The sequence below is a fragment of the Aspergillus novofumigatus genome (assembly GCF_002847465.1).
Source record: "Aspergillus novofumigatus IBT 16806 chromosome Unknown P174scaffold_10, whole genome shotgun sequence".
In the NCBI taxonomy this organism is placed as follows: Eukaryota; Fungi; Ascomycota; class Eurotiomycetes; order Eurotiales; family Aspergillaceae; genus Aspergillus; species Aspergillus novofumigatus.
In genome coordinates this window covers 353349-368925 of record NW_020194283.1, presented here as the reverse complement: position 1 = coordinate 368925, position 15577 = coordinate 353349, and the positions used below count along the sequence as shown (strand labels likewise).

The window sequence follows — 15577 nt, the reverse complement described above, 5'->3', positions numbered from 1 at the left end:
ATCGTCCCCGCGGCCCTGTGATAAAAGCTTTGCGATGCGAGGTTGGTTTCTTGCAGAGGCTTCCATGAGTGCTGTACGGCCAAAGACATCAGTTGCATCTCGGTCGATATTTGGAGCCTCAAGTAAAGCTGCCACGATATTTTCCTGTCCAAGGACAGTGGCGCCCATTAAGGGCGTGCGGCCATACTTGTCCTTTTTATTGGGATCAGTTCCTGCCTTCAAAAGCAGCTTCACAAGAGGTTTTGCGTTGTAACGGCGTTCCAGCAACAAGTGTAGAGGTCCTCGCCCGTTTCCATCAGCGGTGTTTGGATCTGCGCCATGATGAAGCAACAATTTGACCACTGCCTCCATGCCGCCAACTGAAACAGCATGGCGCACCCTAAGCCCTCGCCCTCTTCTTACGGGTACCCTTTTCGTTACTGTCATCTTGCCTTGCCCAAGGGCCCAAAGCAGCGGTGATTGGTTTGAATCGTCAAAACAATTCACATTTGCACCCTTGTCAATAAGCATTTTCACGATCGGCCCAAATCCTTGAATAGCCGCCCATAAGATGGGTCTTTGTCCCAATCCGTCTTGGTGGTCTGGTCTGGCACCCCAATCAAGCAAGACCTTGACGATTCTCTTATGTCCATTTGCCGCAGCGAAAAAAAAGCGGTGTTTGGCCACACTCTGTAGTGTTTGGATTAGCACCACGTTGAAGCAAAATTTGTGCGATAGACAACTGCCCCCGGTCGACCGCAGAGAATAATGGCGTCCAGCCGTGTTCATCCTCAGCGTTCAAATCAATCTGTCCCACTGTATGTGGGCTGATCCCCTCCTCTAAAAGGAAGTGGATACATTCAATATGCCCACCGGATATTGCGCGAAACAACGCCAACTCTGCCACCTGTTGACTAATGCTTTGTTTCGAAAAAAGCATTTTCATCATTGCAATGTCTCCCTTTTCAGCCGCACGCAAAATCATGGACCGTAGTTGTGAAGTCGCAGCTGATGGATCGACTAAGTCGTCGAGCAGCAGCTCGGCGATAAGTGTGTTTCCGGATTCAACAGCTTCTATGAAAATATCTGTGCGACTCTTTTTTTGGATCTCTATGCTCACTCCAGCCCTGAGAAGCCTCGTAACTAGGTCAATGTAGCGTCCCCTTACAGCCCAAAGGAACGGGGTTGCTTCCCCTTTTCTCCATAAATGTCTGAAATGTGTGCTGCCTTGGTATATCAGACGCTCCAGAAAGATAAGGATTTGCTCATCATCAAATTCCTGAACACGAGACTTCCATATGTGGCGCGCAGCCTCGCAACAAGCATTCTGCAAACGAGGTGGCATGTGAAGACGATCAATTGGAGAAGACCATAGAACCTCCCATGACTCAAATTGTGACTTTGATTGGAAAGTTGGGTTGTATCGAGGATTGGGATCAGCTCCCTTTTCGAGGAGAAGGGTCATCACAGAACTGTAATCCAGTCCTCTTTTGCTGGGCCGGGAAGGGATATCGAGAAGGCAGCCGGCTGCGTATATCAAAGGTGACTCCGTGATGAGGTTTCTCGGATCTGGGGTGGCACCGGCCTCTATTAAAAAGTTGGCAACTGCTGTCCGCCCAGATCGGGCTGCGAAGAAAAGCGCTGTCTCCTGCAATGCATTTCGATGATCAATTTGTGCGCCCTTCTCCAACAACAATCTGACGACCTCTTCACTCCCACTTGACGCAGCATAGAAAAGCGGAGTATTCCCAGCAATATCTTGAGCGTGGACATCCGATCCCGCATCAAGTAGAAGATTGACAACAGAGACATGTCCTTTTCTCACAGCACAAAACAATGCAGTCTGAAAGGCCTCGTTGCAGATATGTGGATCTGCTTTATTGTGCAGAAGAGTGTTGATTAGGTCTCCATGCCCCTCTTCTGCTGCCCGGAATAATGCTGTCTCCCCACCCTTACCTGGGATATTTGGGTCGGCTCCCATATCAAGTAAGAGTCTCACCACACCCAGAGATCCATGTTTAGTGGAGATTGAGAGAGGGGTCTCCAAAGAACTGTCCTGTATGTTTGGATTGGCGCCATGGTGAAGTAACTCATGGATGATTTCCTCATTGCTTTTTGCCGAGTCGCATGCCATCATAAGCACGCTCTGTCCGTAATGATTTTGCATGTTGACATCAGCGCCAGCCTCGATAAGCTTCTCTGTTATTCCAAGAAACCCTTCTTCTACAGCGTATGCAAGGGGGGTGGCGCCAAAACGGCCTTTGGGGTCAACCCGGACTCCTCTTTCAAGAAGTAGCTTTACTAGCTCTTCATCATTAGTGCGTGCTACTGCTGATAGAATCGTGGTCCCGCCATCATTAGGGAAGTTGGGATCTGCTCCCCTTTCCAGGAGAAATAGAACAGCATCCGTATTTCCCGAACACCAGGCGTTCATTAGAGGAGTACCATCGTATTCACTACAAGACGGGCACCGTTGATTGATTTGAGCGCCGTGATCAAGTAGAAGCCGCATCATCTCAATATCCCCAGACACAGCAGCAGCACCTAATGCATTGTAACCAAATCTATCCTTATGATCTGGGCATGCCCCGTATTGAAGGAGAACGTGGACTACCTCTTTATAGTCCCCAGAAGCTGCATGTAATAGAGGTGTTCGGCCGTCCGTATCCTTCGAGTCAGGATCGACACGCTTTGATTCGAGAAGAACTCTGGTAGTGTCAAGATGGCCGGCTTTAGCAGCATAGGCAAGCGGCGTTCCGCCCTCGGCGTCTCGAATGTCCACCTCCTCATTTCGACGTATATACTCGGTAATGATGCTGGTTAAACCGCCACTAGCTGCGATATGTACCTTTGTCAATCGACGCGGAATAAAGTCTAGCCAATCGCTAGCCAAGTCCAGTCTATCACCTAGGACAGAATGGACCATCATAACTTGCCCAGCCGCATGCAAATTTGATTCTTTCTCCAAAAATGTAACGATATGCGTCATCAATTCTTTCGATGTACCTAGAGCCGCTGAGGCATGTACTGCCCAATACTTCGCACAGTAATGATGAAGAGGATAAAGCTGTTGCCGGCGCTTATAATCAATACGGGTTGTAGAGCATCCGCTGGAGAAAGCCGCGAAGGAAAGATATGTGATGGATGTCTGGGCAATTTCTGCTTCTGAATTGCATAAAGCAGGGTGCCCCAAGAGATACTCCTTCGTTGTGTAGTGAGTCAAGCGAATTAGTCCGGTGTTTTGATCGAGAACCACCAAGCCCGCGCAGACGGAATCAATAATGTCAATATCCGGCAAGAGGTTCCGGTCCAAATCGCTCTGGCCAGACCGAGTCCCAAGCGCATGTTGAAGCTCTTTGGCAAAGAGCGCCCGCTTGCAGTACGTCAACCAAGACAGAACTTTGACTGTCATTTGATAACACGGTTCAGATTGGGATTCAATTCTGCCAATTGCGTGATCATAGGCTTTCCCCAGTCCGGTCCTCCCACGGGGTAAGTGAGCGAGAGCTTCTTCGAGGTCACCCACTGTAAGATATCCCTTCAAGTGGTCCATGTGTAATGTTGCGAGTAAGAACCTAGATCAAAGTTCGGTTGCGGTCAGATAAATAATCTAATGGGGCAGGGGCTTTAGTAGCTTACATCCCATCTGCGCTCTTCACAACCTCACGACGAACCTCGTCTTGAACACTGGGATACCGCGAGATCTTTGACCGGAGTAAGGTAGGTAACGTTGTGTTTACGTATCTTAAGATATCGTCGTCTTGCGCGCGAATTTCCCTTTGGATGCATCCCTCGAACTGTGACATAATCTCCGAGTTAGGACGAGAGGTTGCGAAGATATTTACCGGCCCATCTTTCTGAAACGTGAATAAGGCCGAGAGTAAGTCCTGCAGCTCTTTTGGGTTTGAAGAACAGTATTCATCCAAGGCATCGATCACGATGAAGATTCTCCGAAATGACCGCGCGGTTCGTGATAGCTCGGGCAGGATATGCTTGACACTCGGGCGTGTTTTATTGCCTGTGTGGCTTTTGTACATCTGGTCAATGTTTGGGAGGACGGATGAGCCTTTTATTGCAAGTTGTCTGAGAAGACTTAGTAGGAAATCGAGTGTAGCTTGTTGGAAGCTTGGTTGATAACTGCAAAACAAGCACGCAATGCGTATTTCTGGATCACCCAGAAACTTTGTTCTTAGGTGTTCTACTACAATCGAGGACAGGATCGTCTTTCCAGCTCCTGGGATTCCGGGGCAGAACAGTGTTTGTTGAGGTTGGCTGATCCACTGGTTGAATTCCTCCGACTGTAGGAGCCAGAGACCTGTCCCTTCGAGCCTTGACTTTAAGTTGTCGTTATGCTGACGGTCAAAGTCTAACTCGGTGATCCAATCGAGAATACGTCGAGAATGTTCGGTCATGACAAATTCTTTGATTTCGGCCACATCGTCACGGACTAGATTTATCGTCATCTTACAGGTCATATATAAGGACTCATCCGTGCAAATTCACGCTCTAGCTTGGAAGTAATACAGACCTTGATACAGGATATCTTTAGCTGCAGGCTCGGCCTCAATAGCCTTGGGCTGTACATGTTCCAGAAACTCCTTTGCGCAAGCAGCGGCTGTAGCAGCGGCAAATGGCTGCCATCGGTCATTCTTATGGGAATCGGCGTAATCTGAGATGCCACGGATGACAATACAAGGGAAATTATTCATCAACCCTGCTGCCTCCATCTCTAGGCATATCGCACCATGTCTGTCCCGAATCGAGTCTCGTATAAGTGCGTCTTTGATGACCGTATTACCGGATGCGATGGTTCCATAATGGATCACAGGGCTCTCGTCCAGTCGTGGTTCGCGGCTAATCTCCGCTGAGGGATCACATTTGGCGCAGGATTTGCCAGTAGCATGGAGATAGCTGGGTCGAAACAAGCGATCAGCCGAATGGCCGGGGTGAGAGTATCCCTTGCTGCGCATAAGCGGAAATTTCCCCAGCATTTGCTCGATATAGTACGCTATCTTGTTTTCTTGCATCAGGTGCTCTGTTTGGAGCTTTCCAAGAGCAGAGCCCAAGGACCTCGGAGGGCTGTTCAATACAGAAAGGCTCTCGAAGGACCCATCTGCAAGTGCCTTTCCAAAGTCATAGACAACTACTCCTCCAGCTTGGGGGCTGCTGCTTATGACAATGTCTCCCAGGCGGATATCGACATCATTGGCGTAGTCCGGTATACCTGCGCCAATACCAACAAGGAGACCGACGCGAATCCTCGGAAACGTGAAGAGCATCTCTTTGGCAACTGCTGCTGCCGAGGAGGAACCGAGTTGGTGTATAGGTAGACGGGCCGCGACGACCTTGAACCTTCCCATGGATCCCAAGATGTACGAGTTGTTGTCCGCATCAGCTGGTGGAGTTTGTGGCTCCCCATGTACCTCATCCATCATACCCTTTGCCGCCGCTAGCTCGACCGCCAGAGCGCAGATCCATCCAACTGTGTATTCTTCGTTGGGGAAGGGAGACCGCGCTGGAGTCGCCATCGCTTTGAGAGCTCGACATAAAGTGCTCTTGGTACACGGAGCTCACAGATCGCGATAGGGCTTGGTGCAGCCTCCGACAGACAGATCTTTGATGTCTACCACTTTATTCTCAGCATTCAGCCGCACCAGCATTTTAAGACTTTGACTCTTGAGGCGGAGTTCCACATGTGACTGTTGGGCACCTATCAGATCCTTGTTGTACTTTGTAGTGCCAGAATCTGACTGGTGCGGGTAGCAGGCTGTCATTGGGGTATTTTTAGTGAAGCTGGAGGTAATCCTAGCAGTCATATAGATCAACCACCAATGAGCATGTTCATGCAAGCGCTGGTAGCTTCAACAGAAATAAAGGCCTTCCCCTTGAAGTTTGATCTTGCTCTGGCAGCAAGTGTTCGGACCACAAATATTGATACTGGTATGTTCTGGCCTGCTATCAAAGGCTCGCATATCTTAGCCACTGTTGGATATGGGGCTCTATGCCCTTTAGCATCTTAATATTGTTGTAAGATCTTAAGTCTGCTCTGTTATACCAGGACTTATACTAATGCTTAATTAGCTTTCATAAAATACTAAAGTTATTTATAGTACTACCCTTTTTACTAGAAGAGGAATGGCCTTAGATCCTATAAGCTCTAAAACTTAATAAGTAGACCTATTTATACTGTCCAAAACCCTGTTAGCTTTGGCTCAGCAAGCTATTGTCATATCAAGTACTAGGTGTCTCGGCCTTAGTACCTGAGACGCCATGTATAACAGTCATTAGACTTCACTATTATAGATAGCTAACCAGGGAGGCACCACTAAAACTAAAAAGCACTTAGTGAGAAATAGCATACTGCATAACTACCCTACTTATATCCATGACTAATAGCACCATTAAATGCATCCTTTAGCTAGCTAGTTATCTTTGGCCATCCCATTGCTCTGGGCCCATCAGAGAGGTCATCAATATGGGCATTCCATAAGATAAACAATGGTCAGAACAGTAGACTCAGACCAGCCATTTTTTACTCTAGCCTTTACAATCTGGTCAGTGCTGGTAGCTGTGTAGGTTTGCCCTCCTACGCACACAGTGCATATATAGCGCAGTCAGAGTGTCTTGTGGAACAAAGCTATCACAAGCATAAATCAACAAAGCCTTCTTATATGACTAGGTTTACTTGAACCCCCAATGTTACAACTGGCTTATCGCACGAGTATCCTGGGTGGTAGTGCTTCAACCAGTTACTAGTTATTGGCTTTTCGTGTTCTGTGTTATATCAGGCCAAGTAGTCATATGGTGAGTAAGTGACTGCATTATCACAGCCCATGATTGTAAGCTTTCATACAATCAACTGTGTGAGGTGGTTAGGGCTGCTTGGGATGCAATCCCTCCGTCCTTCCTAGATAAGCAGATTGATCTGATAGAGGCGCGCTGCCAGCTGTGATTAACGCGCAGGGAGGCCATATCTCCTACTAGTTGCTGTGTTACTTTTGATGCTTGCAGTGCTTTAATTATAGTAAATCTTTGCGAAAATCGCACTGCCAGAGCTTCGTGAACCTTGACCTTCTCATCACTAAACATAGGCCACGGCGCAAGAAAAGGAGTCACAGAGAAAAAGACCAATCTGGTGAATGCTCAGGGACGAACTTCTCATCAACGTCCTCCTTTGTTGCTAAGCTCCACCATGTGAAAAGTCTGCTGGACGGAGACGAGTTTTCGAATCCCTGCGGCAGATCATCAAAAACAGAACTGTCCGGACATAATCTATCTCTTGGCCGGTTGATCAACCCAATTAGATACAGTCGCCAGCTATCCCATATCGGGATTCCAAGGCGTCGAAACGCTCGGAAATTCAGATATTGCAGACGATGATTGATGAGAGACCGATGAACACCGAAAAGGGTGCGATAACTGCCTATAGCACCATTTTGTCTTCCGGCGCGCCAATAAATCTGTTTCCAGTCTTGATCCGCGGCTGGATTCTTTGGAGGGGTGGGTAAGATTAAACGTGCCGGAGCAGTCGACGGCGATTTTTCTAACGAAGGAATGGTCACCAGGAAAGGGAAACGGCGGTCGAGGGTTATTGTCTCGCCAGGGTAGATGACACTCAAGCACTCTGCGATCGTTTTGAGTTCTTCGAGACGCCATTTTTCCCAGCATTCTTTGACATATCGCTCGGTGAAAGAGGTTTTGTCCTCCGGAGACCAGTCCCATCGTGTGTTTTCCGCTTGCAAAACGCGACTGAATGTCGCAAGCGTCCATAGAATGCGATGTGTTCGATATGTTTCAGCCCAGGAAGGAGGATGATACTTCATCCGGATGGGTTCGCTTCGGGGCTCGGATGATCTTCCCGCTATCCAGTCCGCGGCTTTGCTGGAAGAGCCAACCACACAGCGAGGCTCTGCAACCATAAGACGATCTAAAAGAAGATGAATGCAAGCAGAAGCAGCGTGACAGATACTCGCCGCTATACTGATGGCTTTTCGCACGGCTCCGAAAGAATGGTCAGGAGGCAGAGAAAGCGGCACAACAGATGTGGTGAACGCGCCATCTAGTAGCTCTGGTAGGCTCAAGGGAGTAAATATTGCATCTGATTCGAGGAGGACGATGTTGCGAAATTCGTACTGTAGCCCATGGGAGATGATTGGACAATTCTTCATGACCCGCTCAGTGATTGTCTTGTAATACACGTCAAACACTTGATCTGCTCGGGCGGATGTTCTGAGCAAGCCATCTAAGCTAGCAAAGTCGGTACAAAATCCAAGGATGGACACTATTACTTCAGGTGGGAATATTGAGAAGGGATCCATGCTGAGACTAGAAATCAGAGAGAGGTCCGCTTGCGTGAGTGATCGCGGAGAAAGCGGGAGAGATAGGTCCAATTTGAACCAAAATTCTGGGCCCCCGGGGTGAGGGGGTGGTTGCGAGCCTAAGGCACGGATACGCAGGAACCTGGCCCTCTTTAACCATTAATATATGACTATCACGGAGCATCTCAGTTAGTTAATTCTAGCAAGTTTTGCCTTGGTTCTGGGTATATTCTGAGTATTGCTTATATCTACTCACCTTGCCTGCCTTACCTACCTATCACCCATGCTGTCTTGCACTAGAATTATATTCTGTAAGCTCTGTGATAGTAGCAGCCATGGCAGCAAGCCTGCGCTATTAGCACTAGCTATAATAGTAGAGAGTAAAAGTGTTAACCCACCCCTGCATACCATCTATATAAGTAACTAGAGGCAGTCACCTACTAAGCTTAGACTGGCTGACCCAATCCGCAAATCCATATCCAACCCACCCAATCCGCACTTTGGGTTGGATGGGGGTCAATCCTGATCTAACCTACATAGATATAGGTAGATAGCATCCAACCCATATGGATATAGGTAACCTTTTAGGTGCATGTAACTAGCAGAATTATAGATATTCATGATATTCTCTTAATAAGGGATCTTTCCACCTACTTAAAGTAGTATAGACTAGATTCTTAGGTCCCTCCGCCTACCAAAAGTAGTATGGTCTAAGATTATATATTAATATAGGTAGAATAGGTATCCACAACCCAACCCATATAGATTTTAAGGTGGGTTACTAATATCATGGGTTAACCTAAAATCCATGTGGGTTGGATTGAACCCCCTGCAGATCCATCCAAACCCAACCCACGACCAGTCTGCCTAAGGCTGATTAAGTGAATTAACATACTACATAGTATCTATAATCAGAGACACCTTATTAAGGGAACTTAGTATATTATAGTTTAAGCTCTTAGGCAAGAAGTCAAACTGTGCAAACAAAGGAAAGAGATATATATAGAGAAAGGAAGAGCAAGACATCGTCTTGCAGGCCGGTACATGGTGCTTAAGCAGCCCTAGAGCTGGTCATGGTGTTAAATCAATGCTGTGCTATGTTATTTCCCCAACAGCCTAGGCGCCGCATACTAGACTGTCTTCCATCTCAGTGCTCGCCTGGGCAGGGGCTCACTATTACTACTGCTGTCCCTTAGCCGTGTGTGTTTCCCTATGACTGCCCTGAATTGCCTAGCAGTCCTGTCTGTATCATGAAGTCAGGCCGCTGTGATGTTACAGAATCACACACCAGTTGAACCGACGGCTGTTTCTTTCTTTGTTGAGTCTCTCAACCTCCCTCTGTAGCTCTAAAATCCTCCTCCTCTCGGCTTCTAGAGCATGTTCATTAGCTTTAATCTCGACTTTTATCTGCTCTAGGCACCTCGCTAGCTGGCTGTACGCCTCTTGAAGAATGGCGATTTTATCACAATGTGGAATCGTCTTGTTCTCATCATCCGTGTCCTGGTTTGCCTTGGGGTCGAAGTTGGGCTGCACAGATGTTTGGTCTGAACTGAAAGCGACACGGTCCTCTTGATGTGAGAGTTTTCTCGTCGAAATGTGGATTATATTGCTGTCGTCTAGGTTGGCTTGCGTATCCGTGCCATAGAGAGTCTTGCCCTCGGCCTGGCGACTCGAAATATCTGAGTCATCAGCTTCTTTTCTGATAGGCACACCCTCAGAGAGCGAATATTCGAAAACTCCATGGGGAAGGGAATTGTCTCTCTCAAGATCGTGTTGATCAAGGCCCATTGCCACTTTTGCTAGCCATCCAACCTCTTCCCTAACAGCCTCCTTGACGACTTCAACCTCTCCCTCAGACGCTAGGAGTGACTGCAAAGAGAATTCTGTCGCCTCGGTCATCGCGCCCAGGATCCCACTTGAGTCTAAGAGAAGCTTCATGTACTTCATGAATGCAGTAACAAGAAGGCTGCCCACTGGAGACACAGCGCCAAGGAGTACGAAAAAGGCTTGACCAATGGTTGTAATCTCAACATTGAGGTTCCTCATCTGTGCCGATTGACTCTCCCGTTGTCGTTGACTCCTCTGTATCTCCTCATTGGACCGATTAATCGCTGCCCGGCTTCTATCATGAATTTCTTGAAACGAAGCATCTGTGTCTTTGGTAGAACTGGGATTTAAAATCGGTCAGATATGCACTCAAAATGTGATAATCAACTTACATGTAATATGCGGGTCCATGGGCCACACTCTCCCGTGAAGTTCGTGATTCCTGTTGGTTGACTCGATCGAGTCTCTCAAACCCGAGGGTCTCAGTGCGATATTCAGTGACCGAGTCCGTACTTCTCCATACCTCCAGGACCGCCTTTGTACATGTCGCTGCCGTTATTGCTGCATATCCTTGCCATTCCTTTGATTTGTGACAGTCTGCATAATCAGCCACGCTCTTGATCACAAGGGTTGGTACATAATCCCATGTACCAGCACTCTCCATCTCAAAACCAATCACTCCCTCTTTTCTGGCTATGTCGTCCCGGTGTTGCCCGCTCTTCATCACTTGGTTACTGCATGCTATCCGACCAAAGTGAATACGAGGCTTCCTCGCCTCTTGAATATCTGCCTCTGTTGTCTGGCTTCCGTTGGGAGCAATACCCTTTGCTGCCTGTATACGATTGCGTGTTATCTGTGTCTCAATGCCACAACCTAAGTCTCTGCAAGCGCTGCGCAGAGCTATTTCACAAACCTCATCATTCTGATTGGCACAGTTATCGCACACGTCGCATGGCTGCTGTCGGTGTTTATGACGGTATTCAGCTGGGTACAGAATATCGCTCATTGGTCCAGGGTAACCTGAGTGGCGGAATTCGTCTTTGTCCCATAGCTGGGAAGAGAAATGACTAATCTTATCTCTGATTCTTGTTCGAAGGCGAGTGCCTGACAGCTGCCCAACAAACGAACCAATTTCGGAATTCAATCGCCCAAGAGTGTGCTTCCGGATAAATGTATTGGGATACTGCTTGCCATTGTCGAATTGAATTACTGATGTGCTGATAATGACATCCCCCAGGACGATCTCTGCTCCGCTTGACACTTTCGGAACACCGCCGCATATACCCACGAGGATGCCAATCTTGATTCTCCTGAAACTGGATCGGAGATTGGCGACAACTGCTGCAGCGCTAGTTATGCCGACTTCTGGCATGTACACAATGACCACATGATGGTTGGCTAATCGGCCTGTGGTATAGCTATTAAGATCTCCATCAGCTTTCCCATAAGAGAAAGCATCAGTCTCGTACTCCTCGTCCAAAAGCGCCTCTATGGGATCGCGCTCGATAGTTAAAGCGCAGATTATAGCGATCTCGAAGCCATCACGGCCTTCTGGGCGGCAAAACTGGTTGGCAGCATGAGCTACCATAGCATCATGAGCAGCTGAAGGAGAGAGTCTGAACATATCTCAAACAAGGTTGTATGTAAAGATGTTACAGTGCTGGACGTCACTCGAATTTGGGATTCATCAAGATCGACGGTTTGGACTCTGCATCTTTAGGTACTCCGTATGTTCTGTGATAAGCGCCCGCAGAGTCGCCGCGTCGCCCGTGAGCGTGAGCGGGGTCCAAATTATATAATCTTAATGAGACATGATACAGCCTTGTATGAAACTCGCCAAAAGTGGTCTAGTGTACTTTAAACAAGGGTTCCAGAAAGGCGTCAGGATTATACATATTTGCGCCGCTTTTGCAAATAGCTTTAGTCATATCGATAGTAACCGAGATTCTGGGCGTTTTGCATCTAGCTGTAGCAGGCAAACACCTGTGAGTAGACTATAGGGGATATAGGGTCCCAGAAAATGAGGACAGCACACATATGTTGGCCATGGACCTTATTCATCAGAGCAGCTTTGAAGATCCGACAGATGATACAGATGAGGATCTGTCTCATGACCTGGAAGATTATGGTTGCTGCATGATGATTGCTCTATACGTGGCAGCCCAAAACCGATCCAGAGCTGGGCGACAAAGCCACACTCCATGAAACGCTAGTCCGGCGCCCTGAGTCCTTTCCAGGCAAGTCCTCTGTCGATGCTTGAATCCATGGCGGGGTAATTGTGGCTGGGCGATGGATGAGCCGTCAGTTGTTATGCAGGAGTCTCAACAAGGTGTCGTTGTAAGATCCGCGGCCCTTTAGGCTGCTTTGATGATATACGGCTGAGATATGCATAGATGTGACTCGCGTCATTCGGCGGTAAAACCGGGTCCAAGCGCATCCAACCAGATACCGTAGGATGTGCAGTCGTGCCATTCGCAGAGGCGCATTGTGGTAAAAGCTCAGCTCTTCCCGAACCGGGATGTGATGTACTCCAGGTGCCGTAACAGAAGGCCAGAAGGTGTTGATAAACAATACGAGGCCCGCCGATTATGGAAACAAATCACACTGCATCTTACCACTTTGTGGCATGGGTTGGATTCTCCATATGCGTGGAACTGTACTGAAGGACAGCTCGGGCTCGGTCTTCGGCCTCGGGGCCGAGCTTGCTCAATAACCCCGAAGCTAGGATTAGATATATTGCTCACTCCGAACAGTTCTCTCGCCTCTCCGTCTTCTCACCACTACTGCAGTCCCCTACTTCAGAGAGTAAATTTCTTTCCAGCAGCATCACAGAAATATCCCAAATGCATTCTCCTTACACCTACTGCGACCCAGCCCCTCTTTCGCAGGTCGAGGCTGTCGGTTTTATCGCCAGAACTACGTGCGCGGCCTCAACCCTCGCACTGGCGGCATAGGGGCTCTGGTCAAAGTCGCCCTTGTCGGAACGGCCACTTACTTTGTTTGCAAAAAGATCTACCAATAAGTCTCCGTTTTGCTTTCCTCAGTGATGACCGTTTTGCTGAACTGAACTCGGCTCTGACTTCTGTTTGCTTTAAATAGTGCCGGTGCCCAAAGCAATAATAATGGGCAGACTTCGCAATAACCGCCAACCAGTCCAATTACTGGGCAGGAGGTTGTGAACAGCGTGAATCTCAAATGATGCATTTGCAGAGATGAGGTGTCTGGCGTTTGTGGACTTTTGTTTTCTTCAACGGCGTTGGGTATGTTAATAATAATCTATGGGGGCCTTCGTTGATAGTCTCTTGCTATGCGTTTTGGATGAAATTCATTGCGTATATATGCTGAGAGAAAACTACATTCTTACCCCTAAAAGTGCTTTAGGCTCACAGTAGTAAGGTCCCAATGGAAACAGACGGACTATTATTCTCAGACTAAGACCCTTACCGTCTATGAGTTAGGGTATACTTCATTCCTTCTGATTCATATATATCTCAGTTCGATCTCTGGCCCACCCTGCCCCACCCTGCCCCGAATAGAGACTGTACCGTTCAAGGACAGCCATCAAAGTCAACTTGAACAACGTATCCGCCAAATGCTTCCCGAGACATCGTCCACTCGCCGCCCCAACACCAAATCGCATAAACCCGTATCGCAACTTCGAGGACGGAATATCCCGAAACCGTTCGGGACGATACATATCGCCGTCTTTGCCCCAGGTAGCTGGGTCCGCGTTCAGGCGTTTGGCGTCTATCACGACAGGGCATCGTGCGGGAACTCGATACCCCCAATCTCTTTAGGGACAGCAGTGCACTCGGGGAGAGAGAATGCTGCGACATAAGGATTAGATTAGAGAGCTGGAGTTATTGACGGTGAAAAGGAAAGGAAAGGGACTGACCGAAAGCCGGCGACAAGCGTATAGCCTCCATCACGGCGTAGTTTAGGAGTGTATCTTGTTTTGAGAGATATTTTCCGGTGTGGGTATTAGTATCCGTGTCAGTATCGGTGTCCGGGGTGTGGGTGCGACTCTGAATATGCGCTTCAACCTCCCCTCGAAGCTTCTGTTGAAAAGCCGTATTGGCAGCTAGATGCTCGAATAGAGTGTTGAGGACCGCGGAGCTGACGTCGACGTTGGCGAAGAGGATCTCGTCTAGGGTGTGCAGGAACTGGATACGTCAGCGCAACTGTATATCCTGAGTGTGGACTGTACGCACCTCCTCAAGTTTCAAATCACCCTTTTCAACACCGTGATATATCCTCTCGGCAGGGCACACCTGCGATCCTTGCCGAGCAGACTGAACGATCCCAACATTGAACTCCCTCCACCTGGAACGGAATTCTTCCATTCGTTTGGCGGCATTCCGGTCCAACCAACAGCCTCGCCTTGTCGCCAGTCGTTTGTTGGCGATCACATCATGCAGGATGACTTCGTGGAGGACATTTAGTTCCAATAAGGCAGAGAAACGCTGTTGGCAGCCCAGCCAACCATCAGCCGATGGCCCATATAGAATGTACGGATAATCCTAAAGCGAAAGACATGGGGGATGTGGGGTTAGGTACGCTACCTCATCATCAAAAACCTCCCCATACAGAAACTCCGCCGCAAGCCGGAGCGGCAAAAACCGACAGGGCTTCTTGATCTCCAGTGCAAACCCTTTCTCCGTTCCTGTTCCTTGCAGTGGCAGATCATCAAGCCATCGGTTGATGCTCCCGCTGAGTTGAGGGATCGCTTGTCGAGCGGATTGAAACGAGAACTCGGGGTCGAAGTAGCGACGGATCATCGACCATCTTTCTCCTGCTATTGCTCCAACTGCGTGGCCGAGAATACTGGAGACTTTGGTCAGTATTCCACGGCGAACTGATAAGTGTAAGGTACGAAGGGAACTCGGAGACGTGTGACTCACCCGCTAAAGTACTTCCCATGTTCAGACATGGTGGCTTAGGATGGTCTGCGAGTCCTGTATCAGTACCCTACGGAAGCCGTTTATGGTTTCAGGGTGCCAGGAGGGCGTACGCTTAGTATCGCCCTTGTAGAAGTCATAGATGTGCTCTGGCCTGGTCACCACCAGCTCTCTTGCTCGGCCATTGCGGATGATGAACGGCTCCTCTCCAACGAAAGCCTTGCCCTGATCGGAGAGCTGCTGGCTAATGAACATTCATTAGCTGGTTCCTCCCGCTTGTTGGACGAGGTCGACCGCCTGATGGGATACGTTCTTACCTGAAAGCAAACTTTGACACGCGGGCGTCTCCAGGAAGCTCGCGGATTTTCCTGCCATGTTGGTTGGTGATTCTGTTTGCTCGGTGCCTGGCGCGAATTTTGAGTCCGACCAGGACAAATAATACCAGGACAAACAACTTGAGGACTGGGGGGCTGGCCCTCAGCCTCTGCTTCTCTAGATCGGATGCCTGTGTCAGAGTATTGACGAAACCCATTTTGCAAAGGAAGGCACAGAGAC

General features: G+C 48.6%; 5 protein-coding genes across 5 annotated transcripts; 1 reads left to right on the top strand and 4 right to left on the bottom strand.

The window, feature by feature from the left end:
• Positions 1-2405: 2405 nt before the first annotated feature.
• Positions 2406-5584, bottom strand: P174DRAFT_396875 (Pfs domain protein; the record flags this gene model as incomplete). Its single annotated transcript, XM_024823760.1, has 3 exons — positions 4508-5584; positions 3619-4426; positions 2406-3554 (listed from the first exon to the last, which is right to left on the bottom strand). Coding segments are annotated over exons 1-3 (2955 nt in total), but the record flags the coding sequence as incomplete, so codon positions are not given.
• A 1443-nt stretch (positions 5585-7027) lies between these two features.
• On the bottom strand, positions 7028-8301 carry P174DRAFT_454952 (uncharacterized protein). The gene has a single exon (XM_024829275.1). The coding sequence runs from the start codon at positions 8295-8297 to the stop codon at positions 7092-7094; it is 1206 nt and encodes a 401-aa protein (XP_024677860.1). The 5' UTR covers positions 8298-8301; the 3' UTR covers positions 7028-7091.
• Positions 8302-10512: 2211 nt separating this feature from the next.
• Positions 10513-11712, bottom strand: P174DRAFT_379180 (5'-methylthioadenosine/S-adenosylhomocysteine nucleosidase family protein; the record flags this gene model as incomplete). The annotated part of the gene is made up of 1 exon (XM_024822888.1): positions 10513-11712. One exon carries the CDS (start codon positions 11710-11712, stop codon positions 10513-10515), a length of 1200 nt encoding a protein of 399 aa, XP_024677859.1.
• Positions 11713-12386: 674 nt separating this feature from the next.
• On the top strand, positions 12387-13488 carry P174DRAFT_55485 (uncharacterized protein). The gene is made up of 2 exons (XM_024832385.1): positions 12387-13122; positions 13224-13488. Exons 1-2 carry the CDS (start codon positions 12648-12650, stop codon positions 13301-13303), a joined length of 555 nt encoding a protein of 184 aa, XP_024677858.1. The 5' UTR covers positions 12387-12647; the 3' UTR covers positions 13304-13488.
• A 203-nt stretch (positions 13489-13691) lies between these two features.
• Positions 13692-15554, bottom strand: P174DRAFT_464404 (cytochrome P450; the record flags this gene model as incomplete). Its single annotated transcript, XM_024830385.1, has 9 exons — positions 13692-13779; positions 13805-13871; positions 13907-13951; positions 14020-14287; positions 14336-14587; positions 14687-14955; positions 15026-15070; positions 15136-15266; positions 15340-15554. The coding sequence occupies 9 exons, from the start codon at positions 15552-15554 to the stop codon at positions 13692-13694; spliced, it is 1380 nt and encodes a 459-aa protein (XP_024677857.1).
• Positions 15555-15577: the final 23 nt, after the last annotated feature.

Excerpts from the sequence above, each read along its gene's own strand:
- P174DRAFT_454952 (XM_024829275.1), bottom strand. The coding sequence starts at position 8,297 with ATGGATCCCTTCTCAATATTCCCACCTGAAGTAATAGTGTCCATCCTT.
- P174DRAFT_55485 (XM_024832385.1), top strand. The coding sequence starts at position 12,648 with ATGTACTCCAGGTGCCGTAACAGAAGGCCAGAAGGTGTTGATAAACAA. Across the intron at positions 13,123-13,223 it reads TCGGAACGGCCACTTACTTT|TGCCGGTGCCCAAAGCAATA; the intron begins GTTTGCAAAAAG and ends TGCTTTAAATAG.